Source organism: Solanum verrucosum, unplaced genomic scaffold (assembly GCF_900185275.1).
Source record: "Solanum verrucosum unplaced genomic scaffold, falcon-dt-bn FXZP01000180.1, whole genome shotgun sequence".
Classification (NCBI taxonomy): domain Eukaryota; kingdom Viridiplantae; phylum Streptophyta; class Magnoliopsida; order Solanales; family Solanaceae; genus Solanum; species Solanum verrucosum.
The window spans coordinates 1762635-1783185 of NW_026020402.1; the positions used below are offsets into that span (position 1 = coordinate 1762635).

The 20551-nt window shown below is 29.6% G+C and overlaps 1 protein-coding gene and 1 non-coding gene across 2 annotated transcripts; both read right to left on the reverse strand.

Moving 5' to 3' along the window:
* Positions 1–6164: 6164 nt before the first annotated feature.
* On the reverse strand, positions 6165–7503 carry LOC125840246 (mitogen-activated protein kinase kinase kinase 20-like). Its single transcript, XM_049519219.1, has one exon. It carries the CDS (start codon positions 7433–7435, stop codon positions 6365–6367), a length of 1071 nt encoding a protein of 356 aa, XP_049375176.1. The 5' UTR covers positions 7436–7503; the 3' UTR covers positions 6165–6364.
* A 12511-nt stretch (positions 7504–20014) lies between these two features.
* TRNAR-UCU (transfer RNA arginine (anticodon UCU)) lies at positions 20015–20087 on the reverse strand. The gene has a single exon. It is a non-coding gene; the product is annotated as a tRNA-Arg (tRNA).
* Positions 20088–20551: the final 464 nt, after the last annotated feature.

Here is a 20551-nt window from a genome sequence, read left to right on the forward strand (position 1 = left end):
TTGTGCTTCAATTTGAGATGTCAAAATGCTCACTGAGTCATATAAGCTCCTAAGTATTACGTTGGTGTCAGAGTTGCTTCCCACGTCATTGTCATTATCGTAAGTCCATATTCGTATGTCTTCTACTACTGGTCCATAGTTCCAAATCTCAACAACGATTATGACCACCAAAATAACAATCTCAAAAGAGTTATGATCATCAAAAGAACAATATCTAAAGAGTTATGAACATCAAAACAACAACCTCAAAGATTAAATAATTTAAGTGAAGCAATCTATATAATTGTGAGTGGCAGCCCAGGGGCAAATGCCTAGCATGGGTCGATCCCAATTGGTATAGAAGGGTGGCAGCTCAGGGGCGAAAGCCTAGCATGGGCCGATCCCAATTGGTATAGAAGGGTGGCAGCTTAGGGGCGGAAGCCTAGCATGGGTCGATCCCAATTTGTGGAATTATGAGAACAACATCCCAGGGGTTAAAATGCCTAGCATGGATCATCTTCTTCTACCACTGATCAGCTGGTCATTTGTATCATATGCCTTATCAAGATTTTAACGTACAGTAAAGTAAAGAAAAGAATGTAACATACACGATTCCACAAGTATAAGCAAAGGTGGTCTCTAATCCTTATCTATTGGTATTTGGTTTCACTTGAGCTTTCATTTTACATATGGTTGTATTATGCCGTACATATTCAGTACATTCTTTCGTACTGACGTCCCTTATGGGGATATTGCATTTCATGTTGCAGGTACAAGTACTCAACTAATAGATCTCCCAATAGAAACACATGAAACTCAACGGTTGCTGGTGAGCTCTAGGTTGATTCGGGGTTTTGCCGAGTCTTTACTATGCGTATTTTCCTAGTTGTACAATCATGGATTCCAATAGAGGCTTTGTAGACATTGTAAAACTATCATATGTATTCATAGTTTCACTTGTCACATGTATCGGTTCAGCTAGTCGACATGTATTGTATACGAAACTTCTCATTAGTAAATCTATTTGCAAAGTAGTTTACTTCATCATAAGTCACTTGTAAAGCATGTGTTCATATGGTACTTGTCCGCCTCACCTAGAGTTGGGGTGTGACAGGTTCTTATAAGTATAAATTTTTTTGTTCACAATCTAGGATGGAAATTGGACATGTCATCGGTACGATTGTAGCACAAGATTATAAGTAATTTATCTTGATTATTGGAACGGTATAGTTCCAACTTCTTGTGCTAGTGCATTTTGTATGTATTGAACGAGACCAAGTAGAGATAGTTGTTTTAGACTGACTAACAAAAACATATTCTCTAAACTATTAAATATACTTATATTCTCAATCCTGATATAACTATTATGATCTGTATATATTAATTATCGTTTTGATTTATTAAAATGTGAGATTCTAAGATGGGTCAATATGCCTGGTAGATTGGATGATAATAATATATATTGAAGAAATAATAAGTTAGTTGATGGAATCCATGTCTCGTTATAGAGATTGATTGATATGCCTTTTTGAGAAACTTATAAGTTTTCATGATCGTGTCAAACCTTGCAAGTGGATTTATGAATCCGACACATGAAATAAGTTAAGTAGTGCTCTAAAGGAAGTTAATCATTGAATTAAATTCGACAGTAATTTAGTTTATTGATTAGTATATGTGATCTTAAATGGGGAATTACATAAGTGTTTAATGGGGAATTATGAAATATAAATAGAGGAGTGCAATTACGAATTTCTAGTGGAATGATTTGTAATTTATTATGGTAAGAATAATTCAAATTAATTATTTGGAATTATTTCCATAATAGGAAGATTTTGTGGTCTCTACAGTGCTCATATTTAACTAGAACTCAGAATCTTATTTCTAAGGAAAAGAAAGAAGAAAGTGTTAATTTTTGGTTCAATAAAACCAACGTGTGGTTTTTCTTGTTTTAAAGGAAAATCGGGTTTTCTTCTCCTTTTTGGACTGGAAAGAAATCTCTATAAGTTGGATTCTCCTAACCTAGAAAGTGATTAGTTTCTTATTCAATACTTGCCCACCCAAGTATTGAGAGAGTTCAGATGTGAACTTGGGATCACTGTAGAAAATCATAGTTGTTGTCTATCTTATGGATTTGCTTGAATAAGATCTGTCTAAGTTGGAGATTCGCTTGAATGTATCGTATTTATCAAATTATATTTCAGCAAATTTATGTGTTCTAGCATAAAAAGTATTTGTTATATTATTCATGTAAGCAATAAAATTCTGATATGCTTTCACTGCACATATAATTTTCCAACCGTTGGCATCAAGACCCAAGCTTTCGTCTAAATAGATAACTCATATGATATGTATAAGGTTAAATTATACATATGCTTCGTTGAAAAATCATGTGAAAAGTTGGTTTTTGTTGACGTGGATGTTTGGCGGCTATGAATAATATGTATTTTGTGATTTATGAAATATAAGGTTAACAAAATAGGTTTTGCTTATAAGCACGTCAAAAAGTTTTTTTTTTTTTTAGGTTCACATGTAAGTGGCAGCAAAGACATTGTCTTGAAGGTGCTAATTATATATATTTTTTATGATTGGTCATACATGCATCATTTTATTTTTAAAAAGTGATTCATGAATCATACTAAATATTTTAGCAATTAAGGAGCAATATTTGTTGATTGGCCGGTGACTGTTTGTTTTATTGCATGTGTCGGCGGCTACAATGGTACCGTAGGGCATAACCTGTTTTCGTAGTAATATCTTTTGGCAAAGTGAATGTTTAATTTAATTTAATTTTTTTTGCCAAATAATTGATACTACAATTAAATGCATGTTTTGATGGTTGGTTTAATTATCAGTGGATTGTTTGAAAAAAATAATTTAGTCAAACTTGTTTCACGTGATTAAAGGGTGGTGACAACCACTATTAATTACTTAGGAAATATTGGTTTCTTCTGTTTTGCCAAATAATTATGTGAGCTGAACATTATAATTCATGAATGGTTACCATTAAGTGGTTTGTTTATTTGGAATTATTAGAAATTCTTAGTATTATATATATTTGAGATTATAATATGTGAATTGAGAATTATGATAAATAAATAGGATCTACGAAAATGATCTATTTATTTGAGTCGTTAGAATATCCTCAATGTAACATGTATGAATTGTTCTTCATAAATGTATACTAGTAAAGGTTTGTTTACTCGGAAGGAGATTTACCTTTAGATACTAGTAATACTTAATTCATGAGAAGAGATATTAAAGATTTTCACCGGTTTAAAGAGAGAAATATAATGTCTTGAATTCTCAAGTGTATTAATTGAGAGAACAATATGTTGTAAAGAGGTTAGTGTGTCTTAGCCGAAAGACAGGACACAAGTATATTTTGTGCTCATGAGATAATTATTAAAAAGAGAATAAAAATGTGAATCAAGTTATTTGAATCTTAAACTATGCTTGAAACGATTATTTTTTAAAATTTGGTCATAACTAAGGTGGTCATGAATTTTATGATATCTGATTGACTTGAAATTTGATGGTTCCAACGAAAATCGTTTAGATGGATTTAGGTAGTTTGTCGGATTAAAATTTGATTTGAATATGATAATATTATTCTTTATGTTAATTATGTTTATGTTAAATTTGGAACATGATTACACATGGTTATTTAACATGAATTGATATGTGATAAGAAGATATGTCATATTGTTTTAATTCCTAAAGATACTTAAATTACTTAAATTTGAATTTGGTCATAGCTTTGGAAATAAAGATTCTTTATATGCTCCAATTGACCTGAAATTTGGTAAGTTCATTGATAATGGCCTAGTAAGAAGTACTCATTGTTATGTGGTTATGATTCTTTGAGATCGTTAAAATGATTTTAAAGTAGTTCTTTGGAATTAAAATGTGATTTAGTATGAATGACATCCTTTATATCGATTTTATTTATGTTATATGTGGTACATGATTACATGTGATGAGTTAACATGAATTGCTATATGATAAAGATGTAGATCTGATTATTTTTTCTTAAATCATTTGAATCTGAATTTGATCATAGCTTTGGAGATAAATATTATTTTTGAACTCTGATTGATCTGAAATTCGGTAGGTTCATCAGAAACAATCAAATTAAAAATACTCATTGTTATGAAGTGATTTGACAATTTGAGGTCGTTTAGATAATGTTTTTAGATATTTCATCTTGAAAATTAATTTTAATGAAAATTACTCGACTATAATATACTGGTGATAAAGATTGTTCTCTATGGCATTCATGACTAAATTTTAGTGAAGTATTAAGTTCATGTGTTGGCTTAGACCTTCCTCCATATATGGATGAAATTAATACAAGTCATTAAAGTTTAATCTCTAGTTTTGATTATCTGTATTGACTCTCTTAAACTGAGTAATATTTGATTGGATCAATGGATCTAGGGATAATGATATTCACTTGACTCAAATTAACATATACTCTCCATCTGAGTTAGCTTTTGTTCTAAATTTGTTGAAGTGAATATCCGACACCACATGCATATGTATGTTGCATGAGTAGTCATTTTTTTCAATATAAGTATAAAGTTTTTTGTTCACAATCTAGGATGGAAATTGGACATGTCATCGGTACAATTGTAGCACAAGATTATAAGTAATTTATCTTGATTATTGGAACGGTATAGTTCCAACTTCTTGTGCTAGTGCATTTTGTATGTATTGAACGGACCGAATAGAGAGAGTTGTTTTAGACTGACTGACAAAAACATATTCTCTAAACTATTAAATAAACTTATATTCTCAATTCTGATATAACTATTATGATCTGTATATATTAATTATCGTTTTGATTTATTAAAAGGTGAGATTCTGAGATGGGTCAATATGTCTGATAGATTGGATGATAATAATATATATTGGTGAAATAATAAGTTAGTTGATGGAATCCATATTTCGTTATAGAGATTGATTGATATGCCTTTTTGAGAAACTTATAAGTTTTCATGATCGTGTCAAACCTTGCAAGTGGATTTATGAATCCGACACATGAAATAAGTTAAGTAGTGCTCTAAAGGAAGTTAATCATTGAATTAAATTCGTCAGTAATTTAATTTATTGATTAGTATCTGTAATCTTAATATGGGGAATTACACAAGTGTTTAATGGGGAATTATGAAATATAACTAGAGGAGTGCAATTACGAATTTCTAGTGGAATGATTTGTAATTTATTATGGTAAGAATAATTCAAATCAATTATTTGGAATTATTTCCATAATAGAAAGATTATGTGATCTCTACAGTGTCCATATTTAACTAGAACTCAGAATCCTATTTCTAAGAAAAAGGAAGAAGAAAGCGTTAGTTTTTGGTTCAATAAAACCAACGTGTGGTTTTTCTTGTTTTAAAGGAAAATCGGGTTTTCTTCTCCTTTTTGGACTGGGAAGAAATCTCTATAAGTTGGATTCTCCTAACCTAGAAAGTGATTAGTTTTCTATTCGATACTTGTCCATCCAAGTATTGAGAGAGTTCGGATGTGAACTTGGGATCACTGTAGAAGATCATAGTTGTTGTTTATCTTATGGATTTGCTTGAATAAGATCTGTCTAACTTGGAGATTCGCTTGAAGGTATCTGCTCACGCTTCAAGAGGTATTTATCGAATTAAATTTCAGCAGGTTTATGTGTTCTAGCATAATTATGTGTTCTAGCATAAACGGTGTTGGTTATCTATTATTCATGTAAACAGTAAAATTCTAGTATGCTTCCATTGTATATATGGTTTTCCAATATTTATAACCATATATAACTGCCACTTTTGCCGAAAGGTTTTTATTCCTTTATTTTTTTTTCCTGTTAAATGAAGCACTTTCTCCTCGTTTGGGCTTTAATGGGCAAAAATTGCAACAAGATAAACCAAATCATTGTGTATCCCATAGTTTATGATTGCCCTCCTGAAGTGTTTGGTTCTAGTTCAAGGAGGTAACACACTATTACCGTTTAATTCATGTCACGAACTAAACATTGTTTGGTCACGAGTTCTAAACATTATTAGATCACGAATTTTGTGAAGCACCGAATCTAGATTAAGATTTCCGTTACACTTTACATATATCAAAAATATTGTCATTCTGCTATTCCCATTAACAAGAAATTAATCACTACTATTAAATTCTACTATAATCCAACAATGTACACTTTGCTGAGTGTAAATAAGCTGTCTTGATTAAAATTCAGAACCTATTGTATTGTATTAAATGTGGTAACCAATGTTATGTACAATAAAAATTTGACTATAGCCTAAGTACCTAGTCACTAAAATAATAAACCAGAGACCCCTAAAAGACATCCTCAAAAATCTGGAAAATCTGCTTTTGGCTCTGGTTGTTGAAATCACCTAACAGTAACCCAGTCATCATCAGAACACCATTCAGATTCTGTACTAAATTCACTCACTAGCCCCATGAGCCTCTCCGCAGGCGAAGTAGACCAACACCCACAGCTCGAATTCAGATTTTCCGGCGAGGGTAGAAAAGTAATTGAACATGTTACCGATGATTGAGCACATTCATCAGATACCCAATCTGGGAAATCAAATGGACATTTAGGAGATATTGATGGAACACCATTCTTGATTTCTTCATTTAATAATGTAACAGTATCATGATCAGCCACAAAAGGATGTTTTAGAAGCATCTCAGCAGTCCATCTCTTTCTTGGATCTTGAACAAAGCATTTGCTTAGAAAATCCTCTCCTTCTTCTGATAGTTCTTCAGGGATTTGAGGCAACTGATTTTTAACCCCAATTGCCATTAACAATTCTGTAACATTGGAGAATCTATAAGCTGGAACTCCGGCAACCATTTCAGCTACCACACACCCAAGTGCCCATATATCCGCCGGAGTACCCTGTTCGCCGCCGGTGACCATCTCCGGCGACATATACAATGGGGTACCTCTCAATTCACATCGCAATTCATCATCTTTCTTGATTCCAATTCTCTTTGCCAATCCAAAATCAGCAATTTTCACTTTACCATCTTCACCAAGAAGAATATTTTGAAGCTTAATATCACAATGAGCATACCCAACTTCATGTACATACTGAAGCCCTTTGAGTATACCTTTTGCGTATCCACTAACTTCAAATTCCGACAACTTATAATTCTCCGATTTCTTGAGCTTTTCCGCTAACGAACCTCCAGTAGCATACTCCAGCAACAAATTATACAAACTGTCACCATTTTCAAACGAATAACTCTCACCAAAACATCGTATGATTTCTGAACACCCATTGAGTTCGTCCAAGATTTTTTTCTCGTTCACGAGCGAAACAGAGTGAGAAACCCCAGATGATTTCATTACCATTAATGGAAGAAATTGAGTACTCTGTTTTCTGGGTATTGCAAGATTAACTTTTCCAAAGCTTCCATGACCAACAGCTTCACCACGAACCCAATCCATGAAGAATCTTTACAAAATTTCGTCAATTTTAGGGATTTTTTTTAGGTAAAGAATGAGAGAGAAAACAGAGTCTGTAAGTCACAACGAACTCTGTTTTACACACGCTAAATATATATATAGGTTTTTTTCTTTGGACAGTTTTCCTTTTTGTGTGAAGTGGTTATATGATTTTATTTTTTTTACCATAATATTAATATGGGAGAAATAAAGTATGATAAAAAAGAAAAAGAAAAAAAAATAGCACGTGTTTTTGGAAATATATTTCTTCCTAATTTGGTTGAAACAGAGACAGCGTACCGAAAAGTTAATTTAAAAAACGTGGTTTGTTAAGGTGGGAAAGCATTAAATAAAACGAAAAACATGAAATATTAAAGATCCTTCAAGGATCACGCGGACAACTTCATTAACGACATTACGATACCATGAATTATAGTACCTAAACAACATGTTTAGTGTTGTCTAATCTTAAAATAATTTTTAAAAACACGGTATTTGATTTTTTTACTTTTACTTGAAGAAAGGGCAAATACACTTACCATAATTGATATATTTCCTTTTCTGGAAGAAAAAAGAGATATTTAGCTAATTCTTTTCTTGAAGGAAAAAGTTTTAATTTTTTAAAAATTGAGATTTGGTATTACAATGTACTTTTTAAAAAGTAAATGTTACTTACTAAAATAATAAATGTACTTTAAATATGATTTTAGCTTATATATATATACTAATGATATAAGTTATAATTTAATGTGTTATAGCTTGTAGGTTGTATGCCATATTTTTTCAAGTGTAATTAGTTTACTTATGACTTGTATTAATATAATATTATCTTTTAAATATTCCCATACTGTAAAGTTTATTTAAAATTTTCAAATATATAAAATTAAACTATTAATAAACGGGGTATGCGTTTCATGTGGCTAATAGGGTTAAGCCAAATGTCGTAGCATTTGTTGCTCTTCCAATTTGGTATTTTGAAACTTTCTTCCTCTTTACTTTTTACTCCACATCAACTTCACTTGTAAAATTTGGGTTGGATTAATGCACCTCATTTATTTTTATTAAAATAAGGACATCTAATTCTGAATGTTAAAGATGTATATAAAATTTTAGATGTCTGAATCTGAATTCATGTCTGAATATATAGAAGATCTGAATACTACATGATTAGGTTGAATATATTGACAAATACTTAATTTTTAATCAAAAATATTTAATAGAAATATTTTATCACATGTTCATATACTCAATCTGAATATGTCATAGTTCAAATATCTGAATAAAATTTACTTATAAATTTAAGGAATATATCGATAGATTTGGCTAAACAATTAGTATAAGTTTGTGTTTTCAACATGATCGAGATACATAAATTTTGTCTTTATTTAAAAATTAATCGTAAATTTAAAATCTAAAAAAAATACTAAATTAATACCATAGAAATAGAATATTTTTACAAATCATATGACAGTTGGGATTGATGATAACTAATAGGTGTGGTTGTAGGTCTCGATTTTGGATTTGAATTGTGTGGGTGATGATGGTAATTATAGCTAACAGTAATGATTAACAATGGCAGTTGATGGTAACAATTAATAATTGTGATGAGCGATAATGATAGTCAATGGTTACGGTAAATGATAAAGGTGGTTGACGAGATATCGTGGTGGCTGATGACGATAATTGTTGTTAGCGATCGTTGGTTGTGATGATGATAATGATTGTAAATTTTGGCTAATGGTGGTGTCGGCTAGCTGTGTTAATTAACTAGTGGTTCTATATGATTGATGGTGATTGTGAACACCTAATTTTTGACCAAAACATAAAAATTTTACGCCCAATTTTAATACTTAAATATTATTATTTCAGTAGGGTTATATTTAAAATAAATTGAAAATTACAACAAATTATAAGCTCACTTTATGTTTAAAGTTTAATAAAGAAAGCTTTTGAATTTAACGTATTTTGTTTTAATCTTTCAAATTTTATCTAGTCTAAAAAATAATAATAGTCGTATATATCATGGAAAAGTAGAAGAAAAAATAATAATAATAATAATAAAGAATAAAAAGAAGAGTCCTAAAAAGTTCAAATTACCTTACCTTTATCCTAATTACCCCCAACTTCCTTAACTTATTTACTAAAAATCCTCCTCCCATTTAGTTTTTTTTATTTTATTTTTATTTTTATTTTTTTCTTTCTTTTCTTCCCCTCTTGCACGATCTTTTCTCTTTTTATTTTTTTTATTTTTTTATTTTTACACGTTTTTTTTTTCTTTTCTTTCTTTTTCTGTTCGTTCTTTCTTTATTTTATTTTATTCTTTTTTCTTCCTTTATCTCAATCCTAAAAATTCTCAACTAAATTTTAAATTAAATCATAATCCCACTCCATCACGTTCCTTTTAATTAGCACCAGACTCACACCCCAAACTATTATAAAAACATACGCTCAGTAAAGAAAAAAGGATACACATACACAGAGAAAAAAAATCATAGAGAGAAAAAGATAACAAAAAGTGAGTTTTATTTTGAAAATTAAGTCAGCGTTCAAGGTTTCACTCAAGGTTTCGGATTCGTGGCTCTTTAAAGTTAATATTAGCTATTAACTTTGGAAATCAGTAGATAGTAGCAGTTGTTTTTGTGGTATCGATTTTCGCAGCGAGGTAACTCTAAATTCTCGCATAATGTAGTTGGAATGCTCGTACGAAATTTGATTCCAATAATATGAAGTTTTCTGAGTCGCATGTTATTATTATCTACCATTGTTTGTGATGAATTTATGAATGCTTAGAAAAACGTAACCGTTTAAGTTTCTTGCTTTAGAATAATATAAAAATAAAAATAAAAGATGTATCATACATTTTTTTTTAATTATTGTTTTATGCTCTTTAGATGTAATTAATATTGAAATTGGTTTCATGATATTTAATTTTGAATAGCTAATGTTTCTTGGACCTTAGTTTTCACTTAAGAATTTTTTTTTTGTTGAAATTATTTGTAGACTTGTTAGATTAGGATATAAATTAGTGCTTTAGAAAACCTATGAGGAATGTGTTTTAGTCTTTTTTTTTTTTTTTAATATATTATTTTTGATAAAAAAAATAGTTTGCCTTTAGAATAAGTGTTAAGATGATTATCGCTTTAATTCGAATTATTAAGATATATAATTAAGAGGATATATGAATATTTGTTTAGAGATTTATGGTTAAAAAAAATAAATAATGAATAATTAAGAAAACTAATTTTTTTTAAAAAATGAGAAAGCATAAAAAATAAAATAATATATATATATATATAAACAGAACATACGTAAACTGAAAAGAATAATAATAAAAAATAGAGCGTAACAGAAACAAAAAAAAGTTAAACCAAAAAGTAAGAAGAATAAAAAGAATAATAATAAAGAAAAAAATGAAACAGAAAACGTAAGATGATTAAAACAATAAAATAAAATAAACAACAAAAAAAAAAAAAAAGAAGAAGAAGACGAGAAACAGAATGTCCAAAAAGAATAAAAAATATTAAAAATAAATAAATAAAGGATAAAGTAAAAAAAAAAAAAACGTAAAAAATAATAATAATACAAAGAGACAAAACAAAAAAAAAAATAAAAAATAATTAATAAAACCAAAACGTCAAAAAAGGGATAAAAAGTAAGGAAAAAAAATTAAAAATTAAGAAGGAAAAATCTTTCTAAAAATAGTCCTAATCTATTTAGAATTTCTTGCTAAAACTAATTCCAAATCACATAAAAATTTTATTTCTATTTCTAATCTAACTAAGAAAATACAATCCTAAAATACTCAAACTCAAAAAAATTTCAATCCCACACAAATTCTAATTCCTAGCAATTAGATACCCATATATTTTCTATCCACAATAAAAAATAAATAAATACAAATACATGAAAAAGAAAAGGAGAAGAAAAGAAATTACAAGACAAATCAAGATTTGTAAATATCCATCTATTAACTTTACTTTATTATGTTTGAATAAATTTATGTGATATACATTCTTTTTAATTAACGAAAATATATTAATAGGTTTAAAATAAACCAAATAATGAGGTAAATAACTTTTATTATTAAGTTAATAATACAATATCTGAAAATTAATTTAAGTCATATATAGTCAATGAAGCGACCGTGCTAGAACCACGGGACTCGAGGGGTGCCTAATACCTTCCCCTTGGTCAACAGAATTCCTTACCCGATCTTTGTTCTCGCAGACCAATAAAAATAAAGAGTCAAATTTCCTTTTGATTAGGGGTTTAAATAATAAGGTGACTTGGAACACCAAAACTCAATTCCAAGTGGCGACTCTGAAGAATAAAATAATCCCTTTTCAAAAATGTCACTTTAATTGGAGAAACTCTTTTTCTTTCAAAACATACTTAAATTAAATATTGAGAAAAAAAGGGGTGTGACAGTGATAATTGTAAATGATGGCTAATAATGATGTTGATTGACTGTAGTGATGGTTATAAATGGTAGATAGCAGAAATTAATAATGATGGACTCAACTATATTTATAGGTGAAAGTAATATGGAATAGTAATGAGATGTCATCTTTATATAAATTCTAGAATCTTAATAATATTACTACTTCATTATAAATCATATTTTTTTAAAGCAATCCAGAGTCGATTCCTATTTATAATGGTTATCTATATAACCTATAGTTATTTTTATATACTTTTCCCAGCTTAATTAATGCTGGTCATTATACAACGTAACCACTGGCTGCGTTTACCATAAAATTGTTTTAGATATCTCAATATATTTTTTTTGAAAAGAAAAATAACAAAAAAACCTCATCAAGAAGAGATTCCATGGTTTTAAAATACTAAAACGTGCCAACAAATTCCTAAAACTTATCGTTTTAAAAATGAGAAACATGGTGCACGATATTGCAAAATTATTTAAATAACTCGATTTATTAGTCCATAATCTATAGTTGTATTCAAAAATCGATACTTGTCCAGAGAGGGATGTTAGATGTATTATTGGATTTGATTCACACCTACAGCTTATTATATAAGATTAGCTTCATTAATAATTTGGGTAAATGTATACTACTTACTGTCAGAATTATATATAATAAAATATGCTAGCCTTTTATCTTTAAGAAATAGTCAAAAAATTCCACTGGAATATGTTTAACGTGCAATAGTTTTACTATGAATAATGACAGATATAATCCTTTTTTTTTTATTATTGTTATGATAGTGCTAGTTGTAATATTGTATTCTCAGATCTCTAGCAATATTATTGAAGGGTTGAAGCTATATATTAAAAAAACAAAAAGAAAAGGATCAGAAAAATTAATTAAAGGGCTTCTAGGCTGGATGAGCTAAGTTTAACCAAATTATGAAGAAAGGATAACTTAAATATTACTTGACTTGAATCTATTGTAATCTGAAAAAAAAATAAAGAATCCTAATTCCCATGACTCATAATGTAATAGAAAAAATTGTCAATATTATTCCTTTCTTCATAAGCTGATTTATAGAGATAGCGATCCTAATTTTAAAATAAAGAAGAGAATATGTAATTGTTTATTTTAAAGAAAGAAACAATCATAATTTAATTATCACTAGGGAATAAATTACAATTTTATTATTCCCCTTTACTTGTTCAGTTTACATTTTGCATTCTCCTTAATAATGTGTTTATTTTTAATAGACTGATAAAGCAATAGGGAGTACTATTTAAGTATGATATAGAAAAGAATTTGCATTTTAATTATGACTAATTTGTATGGCAAGATCATGGAGAAGGAAAACAATAAAAGGAAGAAAGATTGAATTGTGTGAGAGAAAAGTAATATGTTGTGATATATATGTTGAATGAAAATAAAAGCAAGGAACCCCACACAACTGGAGAAGAGAGGACACAGCTATATTTGAATCATAATTCATATGGATTTACTTATCACTATCTACCAACAATTAAGGACCCCATACTATTTTTTTAGCTCCGATCCTCACATGCAAATTAATCCACCCTTTCCCTCCCTTAGGAGCCACTAATTTTTTCTTTTCTTTCCAAATGTAACTGTAATTTTTCTGTTTCAATTTATGTGGTAAAAGGTGAAAATTTTTAGAAGGGGTAAAAAAAAATACAAGGAGGATTGTAACTTAAAATTTTAAATCGATTAAATTCAATTTAGCTTCAAATATTAGTTAATTACTCTTCTTGTTAATAATAATATTTTCTTAAAGCGCTTACAAAAAATTATGTAGAGAAATAAATGAAAACAAAAAAATAGTAAGTTAATTTATTAAAGGTATATATGATATGACCAGAAAAATAGGAAAGGGTACTCTGTGAGATTCCTCGCTTTGCGGCGCAACTGCAGAAGCAGCGATACTGTTTGTTTGATGCTTTCACCAAAACTCCTTTCTTCTGTTAACGTGTTCTACTATTTACTAATATTTTATTTTAATCTGTGTTATTCATGACCTCTTATATAAGATCATGTCTTTGATAGGCTGTAATCAGTGGCAAATTTATGTGTAAAAATTGGGTCATTCGAACCCATGGTCCTTCGACTAAACTCGATATATTACTTGTATAATTATTAAAGAACATATTAAATAAACACTTGTTGAACCCGTTCTTAAAGTTGCTGAATGGTTCACTGGTTTGACAGTCAGATTTTAACACCAAGGTCTTGAGTTCAATCCCAGCCAGCCACAATTCACTTCTATTTTTTTTAGTAACTAATAACACTCGTTTTTTCAAAAAAAAAAATGAAATTCTAAAGCAATGGTGCACCCGTTTTCTTGAAATCCTGGATTCGCCTCTGGCTGTAATTGTTACTTGACTAACTCCTTTTCTCTTCTATTTATTCGGTCTATCTCTACCTCTTATTGAAATCATCTATAGCAAACCTCTGTCACTACGTTATCCGTGCATCTCATTTTCTCATGCATAATCGATCCATCTAAACCTCGTTTCTTGCATTTTGTCCTCTATCAAAGCTGCTCTTACCTTATCTCGAATATCTCCATTTCTAATTATATCTCTTCTAGTGTATCTTGAGTTGTTGGTCAAAATCATCCTTAAACTATACTTCAAATTTAGATTACATCTTTAAAATATCATTCGTACTAGAAAATATTTTTCAAGTACTTAAAACCTAATAATTTTCATCCTTCTACTTGTATTGTATTTGTCAAAAAACTAACATGGCCCCACAAGAATCAAATCACCCCCTTCTTATTTATTACTCTGAAATACGCCAAAATATTATCTGAACTTTTTCGGCAATTGAATTTAGCATTATGCAAAATCTTTTAATTTGATAGTTTTTGTTCTTTATTTTTAATGTGATTTAATATTAAAAAATCATGATGGAAATTATGATAAAAATTGACAATATCTAAGAATGTAGTTTCTTAGTTTTTTTGACAATATCAATTAATTTGGAGGATGTTTTTTTCGACACAAAACGAAAATGACCTTGTATTTTATCGTTTTGTTCTCAAATACAGGGAATAGATTTAGTCCATCCCATGTGTGATTAAAGACCTTTGTCCAACTTACAAATACTCAAGGGCGGACCTAGTTTAGAAATTAAAAGTTCAAGCTAATTTGATAATTTTTGTCCAAACTATGTTCCTAGCTATATGTATATGCATTAAATATCAGTACATGTTATATGCATGTATCTATAAAAAATTGAGTAACAAATTCATTTAGTTGTGTATATCAACTTGAGTTCATTATAAGTTAACACAAATCTATCAACTTTAAACAATCACGAGTTAATCGATCTTTAGAGTTACGTACTCCTTTCAATTTAAATTTCACAAAATCGTTTTTCAATTTTAATGAAATATTATTATCCAAACGTAGTGGACTTAGATTTTTCCATTTCCATGCAAATTAATTAAATACTAGATGGGCATGAAATAAGAGTAGGGCCACCAATAGTCATGGACAAGGATCATGCAAGTAAGATACATGCTACTAGCTAGTTCCTGACCCAAAAATTTGGTAGTATAAATATTACACTATATATTATATGGTCAATGCAATGCACCTGGGGCAATTACATGTGCACATGTTCTTAATTCCCAAAATTTGCATGAGGGCAACAAATAGAACTTGTTTGTAGGTATGGGATTGCTCATCAACTTGCATTAAGAACTTTGCAATTTGCATTTCTGAAGATTTTCTCATGATCCATCGCTTTCTCTTTTTTTTTTTTCTTTTTTTCAGTTCTAATTTGGTCGATGGAGAACCTTTTGTTCCATCACAATAAATACATACACATATATATACAAATAATAGTTAAAATTATTTTATCAAAATAATCTACATATATACACATGCATGGAATAGTTAAATAGACTATTAGTCTATTACAACTAAAATCATCTTGTAAATTACACTATAGCCTTGCTAAGACTAGCTAAAATACCATATTCTATTTAGTCAATTATAGTAGACTAGAAACCCAGCAAACTTCAAATAAAGAGGTCATACTCTGCCAACTACGCTACTTGGTTAAAGCTTTATTCCAGTTTGTTTTATTACCTTTCAAGTCTAGTGACTAGTGGAATCACTATGATAGTTTTCCCAGCCGGGATTACAAAATACTATTCTATTCGGTTACAAACTTGTGCCTCATTCTCTCCAATCGATGTGCTAGATCTTCTATCGATTCGATTGACCCTAAAGTTAAGAAGACTACCTACATTCGACTGAAAGTGTCTTCGCTTATAAACTCTTCTTTGCGTCCCATACATTTTTATATAAAAGAAATTGGGCGTAGGGGAAATGGGGAGGGTATTACAATGCGGGGAATCAAAGTACCCTCACCAACAAGGTGGAAGTTCATATAGCCAACCAACTGAGCTACTAAGATTCCCCATTGCGTCCCATACTTGTGTTGTGTCATTACAAGAAAAAAGAGATATTCAATTGTTTTCTCTGTCTGTAGGCAAACTGGACAACTCTTGTCTTCAATCATGCCCCACCTAACCAATATGTCCCTTGTATACAATTTTCCTTGTGCTACTAATGTCTCCAAGAAGATCCATCTAGAGGTGTGCCTGTCTGCTTACCTCAACGTTGAAGTGTGTCAATTTTAAGATGAACGTGCCCATATAATCCCAACTTTTTATGCCCCTTTTTAGTTTATGACTTCTTTCTCCTCATCCCACGCATTATATAAATTAGAGATAAGACCTGAAAATACATCTAAATCGTAGTAAATTGTCAATTACATATATAATCTATGTGGAGGTTCTACCAGTCTATAAATTTATTTCATTTTATATTATTTACTCCCTTCACTAATTATCTGAAAAGAAAACAAGTTAAAACGCAAACGCGCCTATATTTTACAAAAAGGGAGGCATTTTAATGTCTTATTTTATTTGATTCTTTTATGCTCAAACTGATCGGATTTCATCGTCTCTCAAGTCTCAATCTTCTACCGTGGTACGTTGAAATTTCAGTTTATTATATATATATATACATACACTTTAATGGAGCATGAATTATTTTTTTTATCATATTGTTGGTGTAAATACACCAACACATTGTTTATAGCTGAAGATGTTCTATACATTTAATATACACGAGAGATGTGAAATATTACTCAAATTTTTAACGCATTTATTTCAATTATTGTTCTTGTTGAGTCAAGGGACCTGATCCGTTAATGTACAGCGGACGCATACATTTTAACAATTTCCTAATACAAATACAAAATTACTGAATTCGTCCGAACACTTAACTAATACCCTCCCTTTTAGTGGAATTTTTACGTGATAAACATCTGAAGAAGTCCCTGCATGACATGGTTAAAAATGAAAAATCAAATAACCACCCATGCATTGGGAAAAAAATTACTTCCGAGTCTGATAAAATTTGGGTTGGTGCTGGTCAAAACTAAAATAGTAGAGGCAACATGTGAATCCTTTGTATTCGATTCAATGTAGACAAAGTAAAGATACATGCCTCCTTCCAAGTGAAATTTCACATGTCCAACTGTTTAAATAGGGACATGTAGCTAGGTAGGTCATACATAAGAAGATATTATATATATATATATATATATATATATATATATATATAACGATGGTGTAAAAATATGTATACAATTAAAATTATATTTGAGATAAATTAACTATAGGTATATAATAGGGAAAATTGTATGAAATAGCAAATTATTAATTCAAATTAAATGCTATAGTCATAGTTTATTTTATTTGTAAATCGCAGCAAACATTCCATTTTTTTGTCATCTGGTTCAGTATACAATTGGTCATTTTCGGTATACAATTACCCATTCGATATACAAATGTATAAAATGCGTTTATGTTTGTATAAAGCGAGAGAAAAGTGTATATACAAATACAAATACATATATTTTTGTCATATACACTTTATAGTTATACAAATACAGATCTTATTATACAAATTACAATGAATAAATGAATTTATACAAAACTGAACAATTTGTATAAAATTGGATGTATCTAGCGAATTATACAAATTAAAAGTTCCATAGCAAACATAAAATTTGCTATAGAGCGCAATTATGCACACTATAACTATAACATACAACTATGATTTTTATGTTTGCTATATGTGAAAGTTGCTCTTTTTTATATATAATAAATATTGATTTACAACTTGATAAATATTATAACTGATCAGTTATTACAATTTAATTAAACTGCAATGTTAGTGTAAAAATCTTACTAATATTTTTCTGCACTAAAAATGCTAAAAGTAAAAACATATAATTCCTACGGGTAAATTGGAAGAAATAATAGTGCCTACTAAATTGTTAGGGCACTGTGACACACTTTAAAAATGATATTTAAAGACATTAATAAAAGAGTAATTTATGAATATTATTCTTTTGATTCTTTTCAAACCCTCCTTATAAAAGTAGAGATAGTTATTATCTGAAATATTTAAGTAGTTAAAAATCTCATTAAAAAGAAGGATAATTCTAATAAAAAACACAATACTTAACACATTTCTTGAACTTTGAAAATCACATATTTAGACTATAAAAAGAGTATCAATGATTTCTTTATATTGAACTAGACATGAAGTATATATTATCAGTTTATCACCCCGTTTAATATTCTACGGGTGAAACTTCGTTATTTGTCCTACTCCTAGACGGATGGAATTTAAAGGTACATGAGGACAAGTATATTTGAATGAGTTATAAAGAGTGAAAAAATGTTACTCCCTCCGTCCCTTTTTAGTTGTCCACTTTAGAAATGGCACACAGATTAAGGCAACAATGATTAGCACAGTAAAGTTACAATTTTACCCTTATGACAACTTTTCACTTCAAAATTATAACCACTTATTTGAATTAAAGTGAAATAAATTGGAGGGAAACAACATACACTTTTACAATTTTCAAGAAGTGTAAATAAGGGTATAATAGGAAAAAATTTGTTGTCCTTTCTTGATTTGTCAAAATGGACAACTAAATAGGGACAACTAAAAAAGGAAATATGGACAAGTAAATAGGGACGGAGGGAGTATTTATGAATAATAATTGTGCACATAAAAGTGGTGTAGGAAAAGAAAGTGCGTGGAAAGCCCTGAATTTGGAAATTAGTTACATCAACAGACCTAACTCTCAATTAAGGACCCATCATGAACTTTCCAAATAGCTAGCTAGCGTACTGTGCATGCTCATATAATCAAATTAGGACAAAAATTATTCAAAACAAAATATCCACCAAACATTACTCCAGTTGAAGCTTTTAGTAGGTCTATCTTGAACACGTTTTTACTGAAAGAATTGACAAATCGTTTCTATCATTTATTTATCTCACATTATATTAGTATAAGATAATATATCCATGAGTGGGTATAGTATTTTGGTTGGTTTGCCCTTTGTCTCATATCTCTACAGTATTTTACAATTATAGATTTGTATTTGGTCTAGAGCATATATTTGATTCCACGCACCTAAATCTGATGAGATTGTATTTTGACTAAAGTTTATTGTATTGGAGTGCTCCATAATGAGACTTCATGGTCCAACTTGGTATTGGGCTGTTTAAAGAAAGGAGGAACTTTCACAAATAATCATTATAATAAACTTAATTATGCTCTATAACTATAGTTTGCATATTTACGAACTGTAGCTAAAGTTTAAGCTGTCTCGTTTGTATAATTCGCAGGTACATTTATATAATTCAGTTATTTTTGTATAAACTCGAAATAGCAAATTTATACAAATACAAACATCAGAAGTATAAACAGTTATACAAATTATATTATACAAATTTCGAATACAAATTATATTATACAAATTTCGAATTATACAAACATGCGAATTATACAAACCAAAAGGCTGAGCCGCATAATTATAGCTAAAAGTAGGTCGCAAATTGTAATTAAGACAAACTATAGTTATGTTAAGTAATTAACTAATATATATTTGCTTATACGCGTAATTTGGGGAATGTTCTGCTTAGGCATTCAAGCGACCTTGGGTTCTTTGTTTAGGGCCCTAATGTATATGGGCCGACGATGCCTTTTCTAGCTTGATCAGTCTAACCAAATGCAAAAGAAAAAAACAACACGCCCAGTGGGACTCGAACCCACAATCGCTTGATTAGAAGTCAAGCGCCTTATCCATTAGGCCATGGGCGCTATTAATATTTATCCTCTATTCATTAAATTATAATTGATGTTTGGGAGGCTATGCAATCCTATTCTGTTATATGCTTGCAACCAAATGTTTCATATAGACCGTAAATAACATTACAATGTAAAGCTTTTCTATAATTTCTTCATAATACTGCGGTTTAAGTTTATCCAATTATTCTGGTTTATTATATTGCTAATACTATAATTTGTTATTAGTCGTGCTATACATAATAAACTCCTCAGCGGGCACCAGTTGCTACTGCCTCTTCGGCATTATTTGAAACATAGTCCAGACACATTTCTTTTTTCGAGAGTCATATCGTTTAATTTTGACAGAGAATTTGCATATCTAATCTTCAGTTTTCCTAAAATGAAATTTATATATTTGTAAATTACGTAAAAAATATTATAAGTCACAATAATTGACAATCCAAAATAGTTAAAAGATATATGAAAAATCTACAGTA

What these genes read in the sequence shown, in the direction of transcription:
- LOC125840246 (XM_049519219.1), bottom strand. Translation starts at nt 7,435, where the DNA reads ATGGATTGGGTTCGTGGTGAAGCTGTTGGTCATGGAAGCTTTGGAAAA.